The sequence below is a fragment of the Alligator mississippiensis genome, chromosome 1 (genome assembly GCF_030867095.1).
Source record: "Alligator mississippiensis isolate rAllMis1 chromosome 1, rAllMis1, whole genome shotgun sequence".
NCBI lineage: Eukaryota > Metazoa > Chordata > Crocodylia > Alligatoridae > Alligator > Alligator mississippiensis.
In genome coordinates, this window is record NC_081824.1 from 5,317,475 (window position 1) to 5,343,239 (window position 25,765).

Here is a 25,765-nt window from a genome sequence, read left to right on the forward strand (position 1 = left end):
GATCCACCGAGGTACCAAATCCTGAGTATCCTAGGATTTGTCTGCCCGGTCTCTTCTCCTCCACGCATGTCAACCCCAGGAATGAAAGTGTGAGGATAATGTGGAGGTGCCCCCAGCACAGATCTGAGTTTCCAGCATGCTCAAGAAGCAGTCTGGCTCCTTCAGGGAGCATCTTCATTGACCCACGCAGAATGGCAGCGCGCCGGTCGGGCTCATTGCCTTGGCTATGATGCTGAGATCTCTGCCACTGTAGTAGACATACTCTACTTGCTCCTCGATACCATGCAGAAGCACCATACTGTGACACAAAGGAAAGGGTATCACCACCTCTACCTCCTACCTATCTCTCATTCCTATTAGAGGTCTCCTAGCCTGCACCACTGGTGGGTGAACACAAGGTACATTTGTACCAATGTAATCTGCCTTTCTGTGGGCACGTCTACATGAGACATTTACTGCAGAGTAGACTAATTCTCTCCGGAGTAAACATCGTGCATCTACATGTGCCGCACCCACTTGGCTCGAGTAAACTAATTAACTCCGCAGCTGATACCAGTACTTTCCTGCTGCAGAGTTTTTTATTCCACAGCAGCGCATAAGGGTGGTTCAGTGCGGGGGCTGCCTGCTGGCTACCCCATGCTGGCCACACCAGTGCCCCAACCAGCCCCTCCACAGCATGCTGATCCAGGCAGGAGGAGCCCCAACCTGGCAGGCCGAACCCCTAGGGCCCCTGCCAGCTGGGACGGCGCCAACCTGGTTCAACATGCTGCAGTCCCAGGCACGCATTTAAACGGTGCACCTGGGAGCAATAAACTCCGGAGCAATCAGCTCTGGAGTGTATTGCTGCGCATCAATTGCACGTGTAGACGTACCCTGGCAGTAGAATGGTAATTCTCAGACACGGTGCCTTGACATCCTGTCACGCAGCATTAGGTGTGCACACACGATTCACAAGTTAATGCCAGAAATTTCAACTAGGCACCCACAGAATTAAAAATGTTCTGCCGTGGTGTGGGCTCGGTGAGTTCTTTGCAGCAGAAGAATTGCTTTCTTATTTTTCTGTAGGCAAAAAATGAGTGAAAATAAGAGCTGGCATGTTTCCAAGGCATGGCTTGAGCCTAAGGAGGGGTGCCTTGAGTGCAGCGAGGGGGGCCTTGAGTCTATAAAGGTGGAGGACCACTGCACTAGAAGAATAGGGAACATCCCGACACCAGTGGGAGTCACTCCACTCTGTGGGAAAGTTACCCCTTGGAAATTCAGTGTGCTACACCAGGGTATAGGTTGTGTATTCTCAGTTGTTCTCAGTGCACAACCCCAGTGGCAAGGTGCTATAATAATAATTATTGTGGGCAGTTACCTCTGGGAATCGGTCTGCTTCACACGCTAGTGTAACTTGTGCACAAGCTGCATGTGTGTCACACGTCTCCCTGCTAGCACGTGCTGCCTGACCAGCCAGAAGGGTTCTGGATACGAGAAGCTGTCTCACTTCAGCCTAGGAATGCAAGCCTGCCTCTGGGTTGTGCTGCAGACCTTGCTTTAGACCCGAGTGCACAGCACACACACAGAGCTGCTGGCACAACACCTGTTTGTTATTGCCTTCCTCCCAAAGTTCATACTAACCATCTGAGTTTAATAAGGCAACCCAAAGATATTATCAGCTCTGCTACTGTACCATGCCATGGCTTTGCTTCCAAGCCAGTGAGCAAGAATCAAAGCCCTGAATGCTATCAATTGAGAACATGTGGGGAGCGGGGAGGAGGGGTAACTCCAAGTCATTTTTGTCTTTCCTTCCCCCACCTTGCTGCCCTGGCACTCGTCTCCATCAGAGCAAGAGCAGGTGCAATTTTTAATGCTTCATTTCCAATAAAAGATAATGAAACTCCTTTGTCAGTGCTTAACCGTTCTTGCAAATGGGTTCCCACTAGACATTTTGGGCACTGATCTGTGTCTGTATGAGGAACATTACATGCTACACACGGGTCCCTTGAGGACTCGAGGGCGATGCTCAGTGAAACTACACTGGAGCAGGAGGCCCTCCCTGTCGGGGTGCTCTTGCCGTGTGTTATCCCCTTGACCTTTTCTTGTTTGCCACCTTCCAGGACATCCAATAAAGAGAGATGCAATAGGAAAGGCAGGGGTTGGGATAGGGATGGGATGCAAGGGTTAGGACTGTCCTGTGAATGTTAGAAGTCAGATCCACCTCGCCACGCTCAGCTTCCAAACCACTTTTCCCGGTCATCTAAAGCAATAGCACTAGGTCCTTAATAGCACTACCTGGATTTGCACCAGCTTGTAAGGGGGCTAGAATACACAGCTGTTTTGCAGATGTGCCCTATAAGCTGGCCCCTTTTCACCTTCCCCAAAATCCTGCTCCCTCAGACCTTCTTTCCCCTCCTTTCAAGCCCAGCGTCCTGCCCTGTGTTGCCACCAGGTTTGTGCGATGAGAAGGTGCATGATGCCACACCCATCAGTTTGGGGGGCAGGAATATGAAGCTGAGTACGACCATGTGAAGAAGTCTCAAGCAGCCAACCTGTTTGGTCACAACACTAAAAATGATCCCTACAGCGTTCAAAGGATCATGTGAGGATTCACCTACCCATGAGGCTGGGGGAGATTTACCTGGCTGAAGCTTTGAAAATGTAGCCGGTTGCACTAGACCAGCTCTTTTGTCAAAACCAACTATTCTAATGGCCTTGTTACATGTCACACTCAGCACGTGCCAACTGCACTTGGCAATGCCGGTGTCCAAGCATTCAAGTGGTGAAGTGCATGCTACGTGCTGTTGTATCATAGTAAAGTTAGGCCTTTTTCATCAGTGAGTATCTCCACATTGTATTACTCAACATGGGTTGAGCTAACCTTGGGCTGCTCCATGGAGGTAAGATGGTCAATGGACTCCGGTGTGGTGGGTGGGGTGGGAGCCCGACAAGCTGTTTGCCAGGCTGCCAGCCTTCTTGCCACACGGGAGCCTTGAGCCAGCAAGGCGCCAGCGTAGCACTACAAGATATATACAGATCATAATAAGCATTAACGTGTGACTGCTCAGAAAACTTTCTAAGGAGTATTAATGCTTACTATGCTCTAAATATAACGCGTGCTAAGTGTAACATGTGATAAGACCCTAAGTCTGTGGTGCCTCTCACTATGGTATCTGAGTCTCTGCTTCAAGCCACCCTCCTACTTTAAAATATAATGTCATCTCAGCCCTACGCTTGCCCCCCTACCAACTTTATTATTTCACCCATATTTTATTCATCATGGTTGCATGGCAGCTATTACTCGTCATCACCCTCCCTGCACCCACCCCGAGCTGAACAAGACACTTAGCCCCTTGCAAAGCCAAGCATATCTCACTTAATATAAAATGCCTTTCACCAGTCCTCAGCCCACATCTCACTTAAAGCAAACTGTGAGGGTCCGTGGGACACCAGTCAGGGGTCATGCAAGCAGGAACTGGTAGGAGACGTTAACTCTTGTCTGCCTCATAATCTCATATCCCTAAGTCTTGTCTAGGGATGTTCCTACCTGCCCACCTGTCAGGACCAGCCTTGCAGAAGGTCTCAACCATCCCATCCTTCTTACTGTTGGACACTTTGAGAGGCCCACAGTCAACAAGGTGGCCCAGGCCTCCGACACCCTGCAGACAGCCCTGCTGGGGAGAGTCCAGACTGGCTGGTTTTGTAACGTGTCATAAAACTTCTGATCCTTTTATACATTCACACCCTGGCAGGCTCTATTGCTTGTGCTTAAAATCCAGGAACATCACTAAAAAGGATCCCGGTCTTAACATTTAGGAATAGCAAAGAGGTATGGGCAGGGTGGGTGCAAAAGGGACCTGACCCTGGGACTTGTCCTACGACTGGAGATTCCCGTGGGCAGCACAGATCACAGATCTGATCGCAGCCCTCCGCCTCGCAAAAGAGGGGTCTTTCATCAGATATTGTATACTTCCATCCATACGCTTAGCACTGTACCAGGCACAACAGTGACAGCCTCAGCCCCCAAAACCTCATGCAGAAGACAGAAATCTGACACACTGAAGAAGACATTTCCCAAACTTTTGGCCCTTTGTGAAGTCACCCTGCGCAAAAATGGAGTTGGCAGGAACCTTTCGGGAGGGAAGTGAGTTCTTAAAAGAAGTAGGGCTGGAAGGATTGTGCTCTACCTTTAAAAAGAGAAAGAGAAGAATGAGCTTTGGGCAGAAGCTGCAGGGTGGAGCTTGTCAGGAATCCAGGCAGAAAAACTAGGAAGGAAACTCTGACACACTCAGGTTTGCAGCCTATCTCCTGTAACACAGAGGGGCAAGAGAGGCGTCCATGCCTTCACGACCTCAAGACTAGACTATGCCTTGGGCTGTACATGGGCTTGCCCTTGACATCTGCCTGGAAGCTGCAGCTGGTGCACAATGCAACAGGTCCCTTCTGACAGGGGCGCGCCACCAGGATCACATCCCTGGCGAATCTGCGCTGGCTTCCAGCAGCTTTCCAGGTCTAATTCAAGGTGCTGCTTTTGATCTATGAAGTCCTAAATGGCCTTGGCACTCGTTACCTAAGGGATGCTCTCCCTCATGCCCATCTCAATGCCGAAGGTCAGTTGAGAGCAACCTCCTGCAAGTACCACCGGGGCGGCAAGTTTGCAAGCGGGAGGTTGTTCTTGGTAGTCCCTCTTCAGCTCTGGGGCTCGCTCCCCCTTGAAGCCCAGCAATGCCCAAGACTGAACCTCTTCTGCAAGTCCCATCCCGACGTGGGCAGGCGTTTAGCAAGCCAGATAAACTGGGATACTGTTTATAGCATTTCTGTCGCAGACCTGCTTTTAATATTCTACCTGCTTGTATACGCTCATCTGTCTCTTATCGCAAGCCACCCTGAGCCGTGTTGGGAAGGATGCTGTATAAATCTAATAGAGACATAAATAAAACCTCTTGGGCAGGCTGTGGCCTGACCCACTTCCTACAGACGTCACCGTTCCTATCTTTAGTTCCTCGTGATCGGTGAGCTACAGGGTCGTATGAACAGCTCTGTTTTATCCCCTGCTCGTTCTTATTTACCTCCCCGCTCGCCTCCACCCCTTCGTGCGTATTCACCCCTGACACTCCCGCCCCGAATTCCCATTAGCTGAGCTACCTTTCGGGGGGCGGTCAGACAGCCTGCCTGCTAACGCGGCTCCTTCCCGTGCATGCCTTCATTCATCATCCCGTGTAATCACCGGGGCTGCTGAGCCAGAACGCGCCCATCTGCCCCATCCCTCACCCAGCGGCCATCGCCGCACCGGTCCCCAGGCACGGCTGCAGCAATGAGCTCACGCGGGCCCTATCCTGCCTGCAGCGCCCTTGGAAATCAGCTCAAGGTGTAGCGCTCCGTGGCGGGGATTAGTCGCAGTGCTTTAGAGCAGCTCCTGGGCACGAGCGCAGCGGTGGCATAGTGACAGGCATTCAAAAACCACCCTCACCGACACGTCCACCCGATTCACTGTCCTCTCTTCTTCGGAGGGAAGCTGGGGTGAGTTCAAGGGCTGAAGGCCCACCGCAGGGACCAGCAGGATCCCTTCGATTTGAATCCACCTCCTTTCTTCAGCCCGATGCTCTAGCTGCATCACGGGGGACCCAGGAGAGTTCACGGGAGCTGCCTAGGGTCACCCTCAACACAGCGAATGGGGTTAAATAGCAAGCGGGACCTTCTGTGGCCCAGCCCTTTGCTCGGCATGCCCTTTGCTAGGCAAGGAAATGACACGTGAGGCCCCTGTGCTGCAGCCAAGAGCTTTGTAGCAAAGGCCAAGGAGCTCCACGTGCAACTGGGCCACATTTTTGCACAAGCATGAGGCTGGAGGAACTCCACCAACATCAGCGAGTCACCTGGGCTCAAGCCAGTGACTCGGGAGAGGAAACAAGGGTGGCTGGGGTGGGGGATGCTGCCGGTGTCCCCACCCCTTCCCAAGAGCAGCCCACGTGCTCTCTGCCAAAGCCGGAGCAGGCTCCGGCTGTGCTTGAGGTTGCTCTGAGGACCGTGCCTCCCTCCTGCAAGCTCATTAAACATGACAGCCCATGCAGAAATTGTCCTTCTCGTTCCTTAAACTGGGAGTCCTCTTGCAAAGTGTCAGCGGGTTTGGAGACAGACCCAGCGAACCCCGGCAGGCTCCATCTCCCGAGGTCCTCCGTCGCCGGCGGCTCTAACAAGCTTCTAGGCTGTGGTGCTCTTTCTCTGAGACATAAATTACTCGTGTGTGCTCCTGCTTTGGCTGAGACTCATTAAGCTGCAAAGTATTAAATGCCCTGTTGTTGTTTTCCAGGCTTGAGGGAGCGCAGGCTGCAAGTAAATGGGTCACTACACACAGAGTCTCTTCTGTCACGCTGGCGTTGCAGGTAGGACACGAGAGCGAGGCCGGGCTTGTGGGGAGGGTATTGGGCTCGGACTTGAGACCCTTCCTTTGCCACAGACCTCTGTGGGTACCTCTGGCCTGTTCCTTATATCTCGAATGGGACAAAGATGCCTCCGTGGTCTGTATTGAGTTAGAATAAATACTTGGGGATAATTTTTGGCCCTCGGTTTAGCTCAGCAAGTGCCTACACAGCAGCCTCTGATCTCTGTGCCATGCAGACACATCCTAATTCTCTCGCTTGGAGGAACAGAGCTGAAAGCTAGGCACTTGCACACAGCCTCCGTGGGGTAGATCATGAGTCTCCGGGCAGGGATCCGGAAAGCCTTTCTCCTTGTCTGCATCTCATACCAGGGCTTCCTCCTCCCTACCCCAGCCTTATTCTGGGGCGTTTTTTTTTGATCTGGACAGAATCACACTTTAAAGCCTAAACTAGAGGCAAAAGTTTTATGTGAACCTCTTTAGTCGGGTGCAAGGTCAATGTTTGGTTGCAGATCCGAGCTCCGGGCGGCGGGAAGGCAGCAAGGTCAAGCGATGACCTGCATTGCCTGTAGCCAGGCACACACGTGGTGGTATTACCAACGTATCTTGGAAATGCCATTTTCCCTGCTTTACAATGAGTGAACTTGGCCTCGGGAGTGACTTGCTCAAGATCACTTGGCAAGTTAACGTAGCTCCAAGACGAGAGCATGGTTTTTCCGAATCCTGGTGCAGGATTCAGGATGTTGAACTGTGCGGTAGCTGCCAGGCGCGCCGCGCTCCCTAGAAAGAGCTGCCGTCAGGATGCGAGTTGTGCACATTTCTAATAGCTTTGCCATTGCTGAAGGGACCGTCTACCGGCCAAACCGCTGCAGGCGAGGCCTCCTGCAAGGTGCTACATGCAGAAAATACACGCTGCGAGACACATCCGAATGGGGCAGGAGATGTAACCTTGAGAAACATAAGTGAAAAAGCCTGTGGTGATATATTGGCTGGTGCTCAGTGAGAGGAAGGGGAGGGAAATCAATACTTACCAAATGAAAAAGAACAATAGGGTAAGAAATGTTCCTACCAAGGGTGTCGCAATAGATCAATAGAGAGAAAAGAAAGCATCACAGACTGTGAGAAAGAACTGGACGGTGTCTCTTTAATGGCCCTCACAGCCGCCTGCTCCTTCATCGAGCGCTGAAGCCAAAGCTCAATTTGCTGCCCCGTAGGCTGGAAAGATCAGAATTGCGATAACGAGCAAACGAGACGATGCAGCTCTGGAGGCACCCTCCTCTTTAGGGCCTGATCCTGGCAGCAACCATCAGAAGCGGCACTAGAAAACTTCACGGTGAGATGCGGGCGCTCAGCCCCATTACTTGGTTTGGCCCGCAGACCTGCTTCGCCCCTACCCAGGTGCGCGCCCTGCATCAGGAGGTGCACTTTGAACCGAGCCATGCTCACGAATCCATTTGCCCGTTGAATCCCAGCAGCGCGTTGCCTCTTGGCAACTCCGTGAGCCTTGCTGCTCTTGACAGAGGCAGCTTTGGCTTGCACGCATCAGGCTGAGTCCTGAGGGATAAACAGCTGGCAGCGGGGACAGGCTGCTGAGACGCGCTAGAGTAGGGTGACTCAAGAGCGCAGCAGAGCTGCGACTTGTCTCTGATAACACGTCCGTGCATCAGCTTAGACGGCTACGCACCAGTTCTCAAGTCTTGTGGCTGGGGCGGGAAGGAGGGGGCGTCTGACACGCTGATTCATCCCTTCCTAATTAAAAGTTTTCCTGTTGAATGTGTTTCGCGTTAGCTTGACAGTCTCGGAGGCTGACTGCCTGTCCATATCCCCGCAGCACAGGCAGCTCGGGTGGTGCTGCCACCAGCTTTTTCCTTCCCCGCGTTTCAAGCTTGCCGAGGAAGGGCCTCACCTAAGGGCCAGTTACTCACCATGAGCCATTCAAGTGTTGGGTCCTGTCAGGGGCTATTTAGCTGGGGACACTGGGACCATTTCGAAGAGGCCACCGAAGAGAGAGCAGCAACGTGGGTCACTACCAGATACTAGACAACGTTTTCATTGCATCAACCAGGCACTGTTTCACACGTGCAAATCTGGAGTAGCCTCCTAGGTGAACGCCTGGTTCATCAGCAGAGTATCCCCTAGCCCGGCCTCCCTCAGACCCACCCCCGACAGGCTGCAGACAAGCAATGCCTCCCCCCAGACTCGGGTCTTCTGGTGTCAGGTGAGTTAACACTGGGAGTCAGAAACCATGTGCATCGTTGCAGAAGGCCTGCATGGCTGCAGCAGCCGTAACACTAGCCTCCTCCACTGCACATTGCAGGATCCGCGCTCGAGCCCCGCAAAGGGTTCAAAGATTCGGAGGAGCACGCCAACGTCTGCACGAGGATCACAAGCACAACGGGAGGGGCTGCCTTTTCTGCTCTGCCTTTGTGCAGCACCAAGCACAACCGGATCCTGGTCCAGGACCAGCGGCCCTAGGCACTACTACAACGCGAACAAGAGGAGGTTAGATGATTCAAGAGGAGGTTAGATGATTCAAGAGGAGGTTAGATGAGTACCTAGCTGGGGTCATCTAGACCCAGCACTCTTTCCTGCCCATGCAGGGGGTCGGACTCGATGATCTATTGAGGTCCCTTCCGACCCTAACATATATGAATATGAATATGAAGAACGAATCCAGATATTGCAGGCTTGACCAAACTCAGGCTGGAAATCTTGCAAGAATGGCTTTGTTTTCCTCTTCCAGTCACAGCGACCAGGGGTGTGCGTGAATGCAACAGAAATTGGAGGGGGCTAGGGGCACCGAGTCCCTCCAAGCCTCTCCTGGTAGCTGCCGGCTGTCCCCTGACCCTGCCCTACTTTGGCCTGGGAGGGCAGACAAGGCTTTTGCATGCTCAGGTGCTCCAGGCAGCGGGCAGGCTCCTGCTGTTGCGCCAGGGAGGAGGAGCAGGCTGCATGGCTTCAGGCCAAGGGTCCAGATAAGAGCACTACCCACTCCCCGGGGGCAGGCAATCTGCATTTGCCCGGACATCTTATCTGGCCTGGGCTGTCATTGTGCTCTGGCCAGATTAGTGTCACCGGCCTCATTAATCCCTTTCCTGACTGAGGGGGAGAGGAGTGCAGCTAACACCCGGTCTGATCCCCCGAGCATGTGGATCAAGAGTCCCAGGCAGCAGATTAGGCGGCAGGTTGTGTCAGGGTGGAGTCGGAGGCACTGCAATAAAGCTAGCGCCTGGCAGTCAACCCCGAGCCCTCGTCTGGAGGGGGCAGGGGCGATAAGGGACTTCCCCCTGCCTCCGGCAGGATACACTGGTACCCCTGCATCCTTCACAGCACAGCATCCCTTAGACGAAGGGAAACGTGGGGGAGTTTCCTCCTCTGCCTGGCATGCTGAGCACAAGACAGTGTTGTGCCCCGCACAGATGGGTTTTATAGCAGCCACTTCCCACCGATCGTTAACGTGCATCCACAGGGCATGTTTTTCTCCAAAACCTGACCTTAATTCCTCCACAAATACCTACCTGCTGGGGGCTTTTCCCAGCATGGGGGTTTAATGAACTGAGCTCTTTCCCTCCGGCACAGGTCTCAGTACCTCTCACACATCATAAACCCTGCCGAAATGTATAGGGACAGAGGATCTTTCTCAGATGTGCGCTGGCCTATAAAACGGGTCTGGGATTCACGGCCTCATAAACATGGGCCTCTGTGCCAGGAAACAAGAGAGAGACATGGAGGCACGGACGCAGAAGAGCAGACCTCTCCTTTCCTGCGAAGGGGCTGAAAACTGCAGGGTCTGAGAGAGGGCAGCAAAAATGTTGACTAAAATGAACAGAAGTTGGAGCCAGCTGGGGCCTGGGATGCAATGGCATGGCCTTAACTCTTCCAGCCATGGGCTGGTCTCCCCCTTGGCTGACTACGGAGTTGGCCCTTTTTACAACTCTCGTCTTCAGGGCAGGGTTGCATCGTCTAGTGGCAGGAAGCGGCTCCCATCGCCCCTCCGAACAGCTTGACCTTCATGGGTAGGAAGCTGACAATCCCAGCACCTGTTTGCCACGTTATCCCTCAATAGACCAGCCCAGAACAGGGCTGGCAGCCCTACCGCCTGCTAGCCTGGTTTATTCGTCATGCACCCACCCTGGTAGCATCTAGAAAGAAGCAAGTGTCTTATAATATCACAGCTCCAGGAGCTGTCAGGCTCCTGGCTGGAAACCAGCCCCTCAGTGCACCTGTGCATAGGTGACGGGGGAGAGAGCCGGGACCTGCTGCTTCGAGCACAGCCCTCGAAGCATCGGGCGGCAGAGTTGTGCCAGGTGAGGGGCACGCTGTGCCACTCCACGTCGTCAGCACTGCTTTCTTGCAAGGCAGGGGCTTGGGATATGCACTCCCTCCCATGACCCAAATGTGCCTTTTTGTGCCGCTTGTGCCCCTCTTGGGCTCTTACACTTCCAATGGGCATTGTCCAGATTCACGGCCAGCGAGGGTGCGCTTCATTCACCACTGCCCAGCACCAGTTTTACACCAGCGTGACTCAGTTGAGCGCAGGGGGTTACTCCCCATGGAGACCAGTGGGCATGAGGTCAGAATCCGGCCCCTTGTGCCCATGCTCTGTACTTTGGACCCATCCCTTTGCTCATTTTATTCTGCAGATGGACTCATTAAGCCGACCAGCGAGGCGGGGGGGAGGCCTGTTCTTACATCTTGTAAGGGCTGTCCGCACCGCAGCCGCCGAGCTCGGTCCCGCTGCTGAGGCAATAGGTCTGCCCACCTGTCCACACCCCGCACGTGGCACCCACCCCCACAGGAGTGGGGACCCCCCAAGCTGCAAAACCCAGGTCTCGAGCACGCTGCCAGGCCCACCCCCTGCTTCATTTCTGGGGTTGGCGTGTGTGGAGCACACGTGTCTATGCTGCAGGCATGCCGTTACATGGTCCGGTCCCTCTCCCTTTGCTTACAAGTATTACTCCTTTGCATTGACTACCAAAAAGGCTGATAATGCCAAGCCAGGTGGGACGCTGGGGTGGAAGGGGGTAGAGGGGTCTCATTATTAGGTACAAGACAACCCTGATGCATTAAAAAACCCCAGAAGGATAAAGGAGGGTCTCTTAAACTAGCTTTTTAACAGAGCCCTCGTGTCTCTCTCTCTATTGCACCCTGTTCCACGATCCCTGTAACTGCCTAAATAATGCAGATCCCCCAGTTGGACCTAGGGACATGTAGGCACCTGGACACCACCCGCTCGGGGAAGGGCATCGAGAGACTTACGAGAACATTGAAGCTGTCCGGCTGGTTGTAGACGAGCCGGCTGCAGGCCAGGCAGTCCCGCTGGCAGTCCCCAAGCACGTGGGCGAGCAAGCAGAGCAGCAAGAGATCCCGCAGCAGAGCCCTCATGGTGGCAGTCGTGTCGTGAGAGCTAGGGACAGGGAAACAGAGACAAGGTGCTCAGTGAGGCAGCCCCCTCCAGCTAGACCCTGCCAGGGTCAACAGGGCTGCTACGCCCCTCAGATGAGCACGTGGTAACACCGCGGCGTCACGGGCAGCTTGGGAACCGCGTATTTATTGCATTTGCTTCCCCAGCCTGAGCTCTCTGTGACTCCCACGCGGCTAAGGGTGCATTAGTTGTAATGTTTTAGCAGCCGCGGCGACCGAGGGAACATGCAAGAAGCAGGATAATATCTTTTATTGGATCAACTGTGTGCCTGGGAGAGAGGTTAGACAAGCTTTCGAGCACCAAGTGCCCTTTCTCGGGGCTGGGATGCAGCCTCAGGTATACACTATCCGTTCGCAACCTTTTGCGCCTTACGTCCCACCAACTGTTATGTCAAAAACCTTGGTCCCACCATGATGAAACCCCCCCCACTTTTCGAGGTGCCTGTTGATTCATCTATTCGAAGTGCAAACAGCTTTGATTTCTTTCAATCGGGCAATGAGTTCAAGTCCCACCTACACGACCTCTGCGTCCCACCCCAGAGACACCCCTCTAGACCAGTTACCCTGGGGGTGCCCAGTCTGTTCATCCCACTGGCTAGATGAGTGGGGAGGGCTGATCCACAGGCAGGATTGTGCCCCGTGCACCAGGATCTGGCCCTGGGCCGGAGACGACCCTCTCCCTGCCCCAAGTGCTGGGAGGTGCAGACCGCCATCCCCTTCTGCCCCCACATATCAGGATTGGTCCCCAGGGGCCCCGCACCACCCCCTCCCAGCTCTGCACCCTGGGATCGGGTGCTGATCCAGGGTCAGGGCCTGGGGCTCTCTATAGACCTGGAAATTTGGAGCCCCATGGACCAGGTGATGCAGCGTCATGGGCTGGCTCTGGCCCGCACGTGGGTGGTTGAGCAGCCCGACTCTGCCACTGATTTCCTGTGCAACCTCGCGCAAGTCATGTCACTTCTCCCAGCCTCGCTGCTCATCGGTAGCGTGGGAATCGATCTAGCGGGGGCTGGTCCAGCTTTGAGCAGGAGGTTGGACTTGATGACCTCCCTGAGGTCCCTTCCAAGCCTCACTGTCTACGAACTGTATATCTTGCAGCAGCGTTGCATGACTCGATCGCACACAGCGATCCCAGAACCAGAGCGCCGGTCGCCAAACTAAACAGCTAGTAAGTAAGGAGCCTCTCGTCTGCCATGTGCCTGTCCAAACTCCCGTGCCGGCTGGCCCGGAGGGGATCATGCTCACTCCTCCTCCTCCTCCTCAATCTGCGAAGTCGTCCACATCTCCGGAGTCAATCCATCCACGTTTGCTTTGCTTCTGTCTGCCTCACAAACCTCCTTCCTTATGCATGCAGATGAATGGGCATCTCAGCCAGGCTCCAGCATGATTGGAGTTGATTACAGCCCAATTAACCGGTTGGTCTTTGTAGCAGCCCTGCCAGAGCTCCCCCTTGGCAGGCCACTGGACATGCTTGCTCTTAAGCTTCCCTTGGTGCAAGTGGAAGGCTGTTTCTTCCCTTGGCCAGCCAAACGCAGGCTCTTCCCTGGGAACCTTTCACAGAAGCCGGGTCCCGTGGCCCAGGAGCAGGGCCGACTTCCTCACCCTGCCATGGCACACTGATTCCCAGTCTCCCCTCTCCTGGGTACCGTGGGCTTCCAGGTCAGCTCTTCAGGGGCTTGTGCACGCACAACACGCGCTGGATTCGGGGCTGAGCTACTTTGGCCGGACAGCACAAGCAGCACGCGGATGATCAGCCGTGCACACATTTCCCTGCCTCCGTTTCTCGCTATCCTGAAAAGGGAGGGAAGAACTTGTCCCCACAACTTCAGCAGCTTCTTCTCCTAGGCTGGTTCCATATGAATAAATGATCATTAAGGTTTCACAGCCAATTAGTTATGCTCCGCGGTCTGGCAGAGATGCGATACAGCCCTCCGCAGCAAACAGAGCATCCACATCCACTGAAACAGCCCCTGATTCAATATTCCCTTGTACGAGTTTCAGGCCTCTCGCCAGAAGTCATAAGCCGGGCGCGGACAGATTCGGATAACACAGCCCATTCTTCCAGCTACCCGAGCGCTTCCACGTCGCTGGCAGCGCGGCGCCTGCTCCACAGGTCCCGCCGGCCCTGGGCCTCCGGCCCTTGGACGTGGCTCGCCACTGCCCGCTCCTTGCTCTCCGATCGGCAGAGCGGGGGTTGTGAGATAACGAGCGCCAAAATGAGGCAGGTGCAATTAGACAGCCATCATCTTCAGGCGGGGATCTGATCGCTGCCAAGGGGCTCGCCGAAACCCCCGTTAAGCTGTTTCAGGCGCCTGTCCCGCTTTGCCACTCACGAAGCCCCTGTGAGACAGCTTGGGCTATTGCTGTGTCGCACGCAGGCAAACAAGTGCGCTCGGTGGTGAAGTAACTTGGTCAAGGGTGTGCAGGAAATCAGCAGCAGAGCTGAAGAACGGGGTTTCCGGGTCTGCTGCTCCTGGCTTGTTCCTTAACCCCCTTCCCCTTTTAAAGAGATTCACAGTGGTGCAGTCGCTGAAACAAAAGTAGGTGGTCCACTCTCCCTCCATAACTCCTCCTCCACGTCCTAATGCCTGCACTGGGTGGTTTATTATTTTTTTCTTTGCACGCTGGCAGTGCCCAGTGACCCGCTGCCCATTTCTGCACCCTGGGCAGTGCCCAGCAGGAACTGGGCAAGCTGGCCAGAGGTTTGCTGCTGTGGGGGAGATGTCGCCTCCTCGTTTTGCTGCCGATGCGTGTCGAGCGGAGACTTAAAAACTGATTTTCGGTGACAAAAATAGGAAGCAAGAGGGTTGACCCTCTCTGACACCTCCCCCTGCAGCACTGCGCTCCTGCCAGCTGCCGCCACCCCTCAGGCACCCCTAACCCCAGCACTGCTACCCTGTGCCCTCCCCGCTGCTGGAGCTAGAGCCACTGCATGGAAGCTGCCCAGCATGGGGGAACGGGGGACAGGAGGGTGGTGCCCCCCGCGTACGCAGTGCCCGGACCTTATGCCCATTGTTACAGTACTTATGCCAAGGTCTGCCAGTACAAAAGCTCCCTCGGGGACTCAGTCAGCAGGGCACGGCCCAGAAGGCAGCGGTGCCAGTCAGCCCCGCGATCAATGCTACGGCAAGTGGGGGTGCACGTCTCTTCTCGCTGCACTGTGAGATGTGACAGATGTGCCGTGGTCGGCATCCTCCCAGGTGGGCAGCGGTGCTTGTGATTTGTGCTCCCATCTTCTGTGTCCAGGCAATGCAGCAAGCGCCAGACCCACTCCCTGCAGCGCGGAGGCTGCCGGGTCACGTCGGCAGCACGGACCTTTCATGGGGGCTTGCAGGAGAAATCCTCCCCTCTCCCGACACTGTGAGAAGCTGCGGGCCCTGCTCTGTGAACCAGGTGGGAACTGGTTGAGCGTGCCTGGAGTGTCATCCTTGGGGTCAAGAGTTCCTGCTGACCCGAGGCCGAATCCAGAAGCAATGTGCCAAGTGATGCATATGAGAGTCATTCACACGTCAGTATGGAAGTAGGAACAGAAAAGCATCCTGTGTCTTGCTCCGGTTCTGGTTGGATGAGGTCCAGGTGTCCAGGGGTTAGGCGGCGGCAAGGTCTCCCCCGCAGGGAGGAGACCTCACTGGGCCTCGAGTGGGGCTAGCTGGCTCCTGCATCCCCTCCTGCAGCCCACAGTGCAAGGAAAGGAAGGGGTCTCAGGGGTTTGAGCATGTTATGCAATCTCCAGTTGGAAAATGGTCTCTCAGGACCACAGGTATCTGGGCACGGTTTAAATTAGGGCTGATCTGCGCCTGGGGCTGGACCGATGCTCAGCCAGCTGCAGGATTGGGCCACCACAAACGGGGAGGCAGGTGTGAGGTATGCCTTTGCCTCTCAGGAGGCTGCCTGCCTCCGGACTCACCCGTCTCCCACTCTCCAGACACAGAGCTTAAAAGTGGCAGATGCCCATCTCCTGCCGCAGGCTCCCCTATGCATCTTCCCCGGCTGAACGCACGTGCGTGAGCAGAGCTGTTAACACAAATGCTCAGTGTCTTTTCTAAATAAAAATAGCAAATCACTTTATATAAGAAAGACATTTTCTTCAACCTGTGTCAACGGACATGGTGGTGGGCTACCCTGGGGGGCCAGCCGCGTCCCGGGACACTGATAAGCCAGGAGCGCAGTTCTGCTGGTGGCAAAATACGGGAAGGCTCACTGATTTCTGTGGTACCAGGGGGTTGGAAAACCTCTTTGACCATCATCCGCGGTCAAGGGGGAATCCAAAAAATGTCTCCAACAGTTCATTGCACCTCTGGTTCACGTCCCAGCAAACTTCATGTCACGCACTCTGCCGTCCCCCGGCTCATGGGACACGGACCCTGCTCACTCACGTGGCCACAGCTCTGTGCAAATGTCACACTCCTTTATTTTATTTTTTTTAAGAAATGTTTCCTGTTCCAAGCCAAATCAGCCAAATCAAGTCCAAATCCCTGAGTCAGTCGAGAACCATCCGTGGCCCTTAACTGGCAAACATCTTCCACCCCTTCCAGGGGCTTCAGATGTTTCCAGCATCTTTTGGAGGCCATGCAATGTGCAGACCCAAGCCTGGAGGCTTGGGGTTCGGATGCCCCCCAGTTTTGCCTGCCCTCAAGCATATGGCTGCAGGAGCAAGCTAGGGAGGAGCCTCCCACTTCCATAAAATGAGGTTTAAGCCCCAACACCTCAGTGGGTGCTAACCCACGCCAGAAGAACAGTAATCCTGGAGAGGGCTTAAGGAAAACTGCCTTCTTGGACCCAGATACATGGTGTTTCTCCTGCCACACACCTGCTGCTGTTCTTATCATGCAAAAATGCATCACCCTGATGGTTAAGAAGAGGATCTTCCGCAGAGCTGTAAGGATTGCAATCCTTTGCTTTCAAACAAGTATCTGAAAGGGCTTTGCAGACCTGCGGTCACCACACTACGGAGGCCCCTGATAAGAATGTTTTCCCCTTTAACAAGAAGGGAAACCGAGGCACAGGCACTCAGCAACTCACCCCGGGTCACGCAGTGAAAGTGGAGCAGAGCCTAGAAGAAAACCCAGGAGTCCTACTGCTCCTTGTGCGTCCTAACCAAGAGCCAGAGCTCCCCTTGCAGACAAAAAGATGCAAAGCCCTGAGGTCTTATCCTCTCCGCTCTTGTAAAGCCCTGGGGAGCGTCTGCTCTGGGGCCTCTTCTGTGCTGAGCCGTGGAGGATGCGACTCTTACAGCCCCTCAGTTGTTCAGCTCAAGCTGCTTTTTGCTGGAAGTCCCACGTTCAATTCCCAACGTGTCTGCTGGGAGGACAGCTGTCGCCCGCTCAGGCGCGGAGCCCCCACTGAAGTCGAGGGAGCGCCGTGCACACGTTCAGTCCCAGGGTGCCTGGCTGGCAGAGATGGGAAAGGGGGAGTGTTGTCTGAGTCACATCCCCTCTGCAAAGGCGAAGGATTATACAAGTCGCTCCGACTCCTTTCGGAAACTGTTCCCCTCGGCGCAGTTGACTGCAGTGCTGTCGACGGGTTGGAGGTCCCTCCTGCTGCAGCTGCAGCAGCACCAAGCAGGTTATCACCAGTGCATGAATGCAACCACCCGGGAGCTGCCTCCTGTATCATGGCTGTGACACCAGGGTACCAAGATGGCAGTGCCAGCCCCAAATACAGCGTGAGGCAGAGCAGCCAGTGCAGAACCGAGATTCAGGGCCAAGCGTGGCTCACGTCTCTTCAGGTACGGGCAGACAAGCGAGTCACCACAGGGCAAGCGGGGTGTGAATTCCTACCCTGTGGCAACTGCCCATGCACATGCACCTCCCCAGGGGCAATGCAAGGTGTCTCATTCTGCTTGCTGCCTGGGGGAAAAGTGTGCACACCGACCGGTAGCACGGGGTAGCTGCTGAGCTGCAAGTTCACACCCTGATTTGCCAGCAACTTGCCCAGCCGGCTGTACCTTTGCAGAGAGCCGTTACTCCGTTTCTCTGTTAATTCTAAAGGGTTGGGGTTTTTTTAAAACATTTTGGCTTGATCCGAACTGAAAATCTTGCAAAACTGTTGGCAAACTGTCAAGCAAAGAACAGGTCCTACGGGGTGAGCAAACCCTTCTGATTCCAGGTATTTTTTGAACTTTAATAAATGTTGGAGGAAACTGAAACAAAAAGAGTCCTTTTTAAACTCAGTGAAACGTTTCATATGGTTTTGCATTCCCCACCGCCACCAAGCCCCATATGCACAATTCAGCAAAACCGAAATAAATTGGCCCCCCACTGTTTTGGTGTCACCAAGCATAAGATATACTAAGCTGGAGACGAGTGCTTTCATCCATGCCTAATCTTTGGGGGTCAGACCGCTACACAACCCTGTGATAGCTCAAATCACCCCTTTTGATGCTGCTGCTGGCTTTGCTCCAGGGCTGTCTATGGAGATGTAGCAGCTCGCTCCAGGTTGCCTTGGGTTGCACGTGACCTTACTCTACAGGGAACAGAGGCTTCCCAAACCAAGCTGGGATGCTCATTTCGTTGGTTGATCATAGGCTAATAAATGAGAGAAAGCTGAGGACAGAGAGGATGAAACTGGGGTCCTAGGTGGGTTTGGGGGTCCAAGTGAGCTTCTGGCTGGCCCATCAGACACACAGGGTGGTAGTGCCCTAAAAATCTGCTGTGCCCATCTGACACCTCTGAACAAAGGCTCAACGTGGGCCTGGATCACCTCCAGCTTGGAGAATGGTTGAACTGGTTCCTACTGGTGAAAGTTGTCAGGACAAGCCTGTTCCAGGGATCCTTAAACCCATAGGTGCCGACTCAAGTGGGTGCTCTGGGACTCAAGCGCCCACTGAAAAAAAATGAGTGGGTGCTCAGCACCATGAGCCAAAGCCGGCAAAAGCCACAGTCTTAAACCATGTGCTTAAGCCATGGTTTCCTTCCCCACCCCAGCACTGAGTAGAGGGGACACACGGGGCAGGTAAGACCGGAAAGCAGGATTTCTCGTCCATCTGGGAGCGATGCTTAGGAAAAGGGATGACTCATCCCAAGGCTACTTGATGCAATGCGAGCGAGACGGTAGGATCGTGCCCACACTCTCATGCCCTCGGATGAGCTACACTTTGCACGCTCTTCCCTTTGATTTCATGGGCTTCTGTGACTGCAGCAAAGTAGGCAGCGGGCGCAGGAGGGTTAAGCTGAGCAAAGCTGGCTTTTTGTGGCTGTTTGCTGTTTGCAGACGGTAGGAGGGGGGGAGCTGATAAGGTTTGGAATTAAGGCTTAATCTTTGCTGAGTCTCGTTAAAGCTGGGCAGCAGAATGAGTCAGGGGATTGGCAAGGGCTCCCAGGAGAGGGAGAGGGGATGAGGCTGGACGCTTCAGCTCAGCTTAGAGCCACACACATCAACCTCTGGCTCCAAAGGACACCCGGGACCAAGCAAACAACAAGGTGTGGCAGGAGAAACCAGGCTCTGCTGCATCACAAACTCCCTGGACATCCTCAAGCCTGTTACTTTTGTGCCTCGGTTTCCCCATCTGCAACATGGGGAGGGATAATGGGACCGGGCCACACCACCCCCAGCAGCTTATCCAAAAGAGGCTTCACATCCACGGTGTCCTGCTAGAATGGCCCAGTGGCATTTGGCTGTCACATCATGGCAGGGGGCAGACACAGATTGCGATCAAGGCTTTTCGATCCTGCTAATTGAAAGATGGTATCAGCGCGGCCTCTCCAGGCGCACGCCGTCACCCAGGGATTGTAATTCACCATGAAGAGTTGACGGGGACGGAGGCGTTCTGGCCCCGGCGATAAGCGCAGCAGCGACAGCGTGTGAAATCCTGGCTTGGGGGTGCATTCGCTCACAGCGCCTGGAAGCTGGGTAACGTGCAGGGGTCAAGCAGCGGCTCTGGGCTGTCTTGCTCTCAAGCGAGGGGAGGCCCAGAGATGGTGGGGTGAGAGCTGAGCACTTCAGAGGGTTAATTCACCTGCCTTTGGGCAGAAGCAGCTGTGCAAAGCCCTGCTCCCATGGAGCACAGGGCTGAGAGTATTTCTGTGTGATGGTGTAGACGAAGGTTCAATCCCTTCCTTGGTCTGCTTCAGAGCTGGGACTTGGACTAGGTTCTGCTGCCTCTTGGGGGGGAAGGTTACAGGGCAGCACTGGTTCCTCTTTTCATTGCATGCTGCACATACGTCTTCCTGTGAATCTACCTGGACAAATCCTTGAGCCTTGCTGTCCCTCCCTGATGACAGAGAGCTGGTCAGGAGAGCAGGCACAGCTCCCTCCTGCAATGCAGAGCCAGCATAGCTTATTCCCATATTGCTTTCCCCACCTTGCTTCCCACCACACAGCTCCTTGGAGCACCCACTGCACCCTGGGAGGTAGTCCTGGATTGGAGCCGGCTAGTGTAATTTAGAGCAGCCCTTAGGCTGGCTTAAATTACACAGAGCTGGTGGAGCTTGCAGCCAACACCCAGCAATCATTCTCCTTTTTCCCATCATTTTTTGCTGGGCAGAGCTGAGGATTTGCCCCATTGTCTCTTCTGGGCATCGCGTTTGCACCCAACAGCTGGGACCGAGGCGAGAAGAGGGATTTGAACTGGTCTGCATACTCTGACACTAAGTCACATCCTTGTTGAAGTCAAGAGAGCTGCAGGAGAAAAGCCTGCCGGGACATAACTGCAGGGAGAATTCACTGGCAAGCGTGAAAGCAGGGACTCCAAAGACGTGCTAATTGTCACCGCGAGAGGCACCTGGCCATGCAGACAGCAGGGTAATTCTCCCATCACGAGGAGGCGATGGGATCACACGCTCATCATAAACACAGGGTGCCAAGATGAGAACTCTCCCTTATGCACGCAATTAGTGGAGGTGGGGATGAGACCGTAAAATTTTCCTCCCAGAACAAATCCCTGCTCAGCAGAAATCCTTGCCTGGAATCCGCGAGACACATTGACGCAGCTCCCTAGGTGGAAAGGACGGTTTTGCAGGCGTGTGTCTGCTCTCCAGCCTGTCAGGCAGGGGATTCTCGCTCGGCGTGGAAAATTTTTCCCCTTGGATGACGTCAGGGAGATGCGGGGCAGCTCCATAGCCGCTCACCTCCCAAATTTCTGCGCACCCAGCAGCCCAGCTTTGGGACAGACAAGGGCAAAATGAACTTACCCCCTTCCTGTTGCCTCCCTGAGAAACAGCTAGCTCAAAAGGCCTCCTGTCTTGGGGTGACCCTGGGGGTGCTTCCATTTTCCCTCTTTCAATGGGAGAAGCATACTTCCTCCACTGTTTGTAAGGGCCTTTGGGTTCACTAAGTGGAAAGTATCCTTAGTTACTATCAGCGAGTGCTGCTCTGTGCTCCCTTCCCCATTGTGAAGTAGCAATGCTGTTAAGCATTGCAAGTATCTAGCCCAGAAGTTCAGATTATCAAGACCCTTCGAGATCAGGGACCGATTGTTCCTGGTCTGCTCCAGGTGGGAATAAAAAATGAATGGAGACTACTAACCCACTCAGCCATGGACATTACTAATTGTGGCCAGCATGATGCAAAAAGAATAGCATGGGGTTAAAAGGATGTCCTATAAAAAAACACAAGCCAAAAAGCAAACAAGCAAACCAAAAAAAAGTAGTATATGATTAATCTGTGACACTTCCTGCTGAGGTGACAGGTTAAGGAAGAGTCAGCAAAGGAAGAGACGTTTCCCCAGTAAGAATAGGAATATGGGAACGTAGGACTTGAACAGGCTTCCTGGGCCGTCGAGTCCAGCCCCCTGTGCTTGCACGTAATCATGAACCCGAGGAACCCCCCAATCACCATTTCAACCCCTACCTCCTCAAGGAGCAATATCTGAACAGCGTCTGCCAGTCAACATGCAAAACGCGGCCCGTCGGTCCCCGTCCCGTGCACTGGAGCCCAAACTGATCAGCCCAAAGGGGCCAGGCAAAAATTATTTCCTATGGGAGAACACTGTATGAAGTGCCTGTTGACCTAAGCATGTTACACCCATGATTTTCAACCTTTTTTCATTTGCAGACACCTAAAAAATTGCAAATGGAGGCGCAGACTCCCTTTGGAAATTTCGAATGGAGGGGCAGACTGCTTTGAATTGTAAGTGTGAGTATTCATACACTCAGGATTGATCAGAGTCATCTTTTGCAGACCCCTTAGACATAGTCTGTGGCCCTCCAGGGGTTTGGAAACCACTGCGTTATGCGGAGGACCGCATTACCAGGACCCTCAGGAACATTGCCCCGAGACAGCCCAAGCCAAGCATGAAACCAAGGCGGCTATTCTCTGTCACCTGCAGCCTCCCTGCTGGTCAGGAACCCTTCAGATCCAAGCTAATTGTACGTCAAGGTGCAAAAAAGCCTCAATTTGAAGCGTGACAGCATTAAAGGAAGAATAATTCTTCTTAGTGGCATTTACAATGGGGCCCAAGCTCTTAAGCTAAGGAAAGAACTAGTGGTAGGATTTTTCTCTCCTCTCCCTTGGGTTGGAAAATACACTTTGAAATCCCCTGATGCCTTTGTCCTGAGGATTTGGCAGAGTAGGCTGGAAAGTAAATTCCTCCCACATTGATCTATTAGGATGTGCATGGGGCTCCCAAGGGAATTACTATAAGCCCCATCCCTTGGTTCGTGGGACTGCCCTCGGTGCCCGATAAAGGGGAAGGACGATGGACTTGAGCCATGTCGACTTCTGTCGACTCTGGATTATTTTGTGCACAAATGATGAGACTGGCAGCAACGTATCGCAGCCGTTCCCTATAGCCAAGGTCAGGGCGAGGTTGTACTGAGACAAGTAAAGGGTGATGCCTACCCCAGGGAGCCACCAAGACCTTCATTCTCTACTTTATACACCTGACACGACCATAGTGCTGTCCCGTTTGCACACACACACTCACAGTTACACGCCAAAACGGGGCCTGATTCAAAGCCTAGATAGGAAGACTCCCATTGACTTCATTGGTTTGGATCAGGCCCTGGATCTGAGCATACGATGGCTCATAGAAAGAGCAGCATCGGGTTAGTCACAATGAATGAATCAAACTGGCTTCAGCAAATAGCCACAATATTGTCCGACAGTGTCCCCCACTGGCAGCAGCTAACACACTGGCAGCTTTGCTCTTCGAACGTCTCTCTCTTCCGACGTTAAAGTTGGGACTAGCCTTCCCGAGCGAGAGAAAAAATCTCCGAGCCCATCTCTAGCAATGGAAAAGTGAAGCGCAGATGCCACGTAATGTAGCGTGTCACAATCACAGCGCAGCAGTGTATTTCAGCCGCAAATGCTATTATCACGGAAACGTTCACCAAACGCACCGGAGAATGATGATATTATCGCTTACGGCGCGCGGCGCAGCAGCTCATAAACATTAATTAAGCCGCTCTCCTTTGTGCAGAAGGCTGGACCAGTAGAAAATTGTATTTCTGCCTTTTGTGAGATTTCAGTGCGAGCTGGGTTTGGCTACGCATTTCCCTCCTTTATTTGATGCCCGCAGAAAAGCAAGTGCATCCTTTTGTTAATCCCCTAAATCGGGTAATGGGTCATAATTGGCCAGATTACAGGCGGCAGCGAGAGTATAAACACAGATGCAGCATCTATACATTCAGCAAGGCAATTTGGAAGTAAAGCACTGCTGGGAAGAGGTTTCCTCAGCCCCGTCTCCATCCGGCACAGCTCAGTTGGACCCTTTCATTCCCTCCACTCTCTACCGGGGCAGCCACAAGAACATTTTTACCCTTTTGTGCGTTTTCCAAAAGACAAAAGCACAGCTCCTCATTCAGCTTCCCCCAAGAGCCTCCGGCAGCCTCCCCCACGAACTTCCAAAGTTAATCATCTCTGTTGTGGTTGCCTTAAACGAGATGAGATAGAAACGCCGAGTGGGGAAAGGGATGGGTGAGCGAGGGAGAGACTTCCGAACTGGGGTCAGAGGGATGCTCTTGGGAATGGCTGGATAAAGCTCAGAGGGATTTTTTAAAAATTTTTTATTCTCAAGACAGCAATCAAGAAATCCTCCCCCGCCCCGTGCCGGTCACTAGCACCTGTTAAAGGACCGTGCCCGGCACAAGCTGTCATTTAAACGCCGTCCTTCTGATAAATATCAATACAAACAGCAGGGACGACACGGAGAGAGGAAATCAATGCAGACTTTACAGGGAGGATAATGTGGTTTTCCCACCGGCTGAGTGGATTGGGATGCGTGGAGCCTTTCCTGCTCCTGTTGCGTTTCCGCCTGCCTTGCCACGTCCAAGAAGGGTTTTCTAGGGAGGCAGATGGGGAGAGCAAAACTTTGTTGCGCGCTGTCTGCCCTGCCTAGGCTCTGAGCTTGCTTCCAGCCAGAGGAACTTCTTTAGGAGAAATATTTGTTTTAACACTTCAAAGGGAAACAAGGGGAGGAAAAAATTCCTCGGTAAAACCTCAAGCCTCCCTCAAAGACTCCCAAGGTCTTTGTACTAAACGGATGTCCTGAGCTGCTGAAGCACCTGCATGCAAAGAAAGCGGAGCCCCGTTCACCCTTTTCCCCCAAACCACATTAGTGACCGACGCAGAAAGAAGTGCTGGGAGCATCAAACAATTGCCTACCTGAGGGTGTGTTGTCAGTAGCAAGTCTTCCTCTGATATGTGACTCTTCCACAGTGTCTCTGTCACGGTGGTATATATATACAGTACACACACACACACGCACGCATGCACGCCTCCCTCCCCATCCCACTAACACGTGCATCTGTGAACCCACCCCCAGAAGGCTGGCTGGCTGACTGACACACTGACTAGCAGCTGGGGAGCAGTGCGGTGACCCTCCTCTCCCTCCCCTCCCCTCCGCTCCCCCCACGCCCAGCACCCTTCCAGAAACACCAATGTCACATCGAGAGCCCTTTCCCCGAATGCGTTAACGCGCCCACCGCGACACCAGCCAGCTGCGTAAGAGCAGCACCTCGCTCTCTTATTCACTGGTAGGAGTCACAGGAGCAGCTACAGCTCAGACCTCCTCGTGCCAGGTGACTGCAGCAAGGAGCTCCCCCTCGGGCCACGATCCCAAAGGGACTCGGCTCCAAGTCAGGGTGACAGCGTGCGAGCCTTCAGCTCCTCTTGTTCCTCCTCGTGGCTTGCAATTGTGCCATTGCACGCGGGCTTGAGATCCGCTCTGCTGAGAAGGAGGCAGTGAGGGGCAGCGGGCAGGAATCAAGGCAGGGGAGTGTATTTGCAGCTTTGCCACTGACGGGCTGCGCGGCCTTAGGCGAGTCACTTCAGCTCTCAAAGCGCCCGTTTCTGGGGAATGACGAAAGCACTGTGAGATGCGAGGAGAAAACTGCTCCGTGGAAGCTGTGCACCCTAGTTAAAACTCCCTGACCGTTGTATTATTACCAGGACTCTGCATTTACACACTGCCAGCACCTCTCAGGCAAGGGTGTCACGGGGCTGTAGACCCCTGAGAGGAGGGGAAGGGATATACAGTAAAACCCACGCCCTTCGCATCTGCGTGCTTTGCAGTCTGCTCAGTTCGTGGGGAGTAGCTAAATGAAGGGCAAGCCACTGAGCTCTTTGCTGCAGCTCTGACTTCAAAGGGCGCCATTTCTTGGCTCACCTGGAGCCCCTCTGCAGTCCCCACGGCCGGCTTGGGAAGCAGCACCTTTGAAAGGAAAGCCTCGGGAACACAGCTGGCATGCCCCCGTGGTGCCGCGCCACTGTCGGCTGCAGCCGTACGTACCGGAGCCTAGTTTGCAAGCCCTCGTCCTGGCAGGGTGGGTAGGAAACCACCCTGCAAAGTGCCTGCCATATGAAGGCCACCTCATCACTGCTGAAATACAATCAGTCCTGCCATGGCAGGCAACAGCTGCCAAGAAGCACAGCCCCACACAACAGGTTATTACAGACTAGTAGAAACTAATGCGGGAAACTGCAAGGGGGGAGTCTCAAGAGGCGAAACCAGGAGTAAGGGCCGAGCGCTGGGATTAAGCTCCCTTTTTCTGTGAAAACTGCTGGGGAGTCATCAAAAATGGAGACCGGCCTTTGGCTTTATATTCC

The 25,765-nt window shown here is 53.9% G+C and overlaps 1 protein-coding gene across 3 annotated transcripts in view; it reads right to left on the minus strand.

Annotated features, from left to right (window-relative positions):
• PNOC (prepronociceptin) overlaps positions 1–24,467 on the minus strand; it is a 34,619-nt gene extending 10,152 nt beyond the window's left edge. For 2 of the 3 annotated variants that reach the window (XM_006260257.3, XM_019483807.2), the window contains exons 1-2: positions 24,323–24,467; positions 11,615–11,762 (exon numbers count right to left, since the gene is read on the minus strand). In XM_006260257.3, coding sequence (XP_006260319.2) covers positions 11,615–11,740 — 126 coding nt within the window. In that variant the 5' untranslated portion in view covers positions 11,741–11,762; positions 24,323–24,467. The remainder of the gene's footprint in view (positions 1–11,614; positions 11,763–24,322) is intronic. The other variant, XM_059728358.1, reaches the window with a different exon arrangement.
• Positions 24,468–25,765: the final 1,298 nt, after the last annotated feature.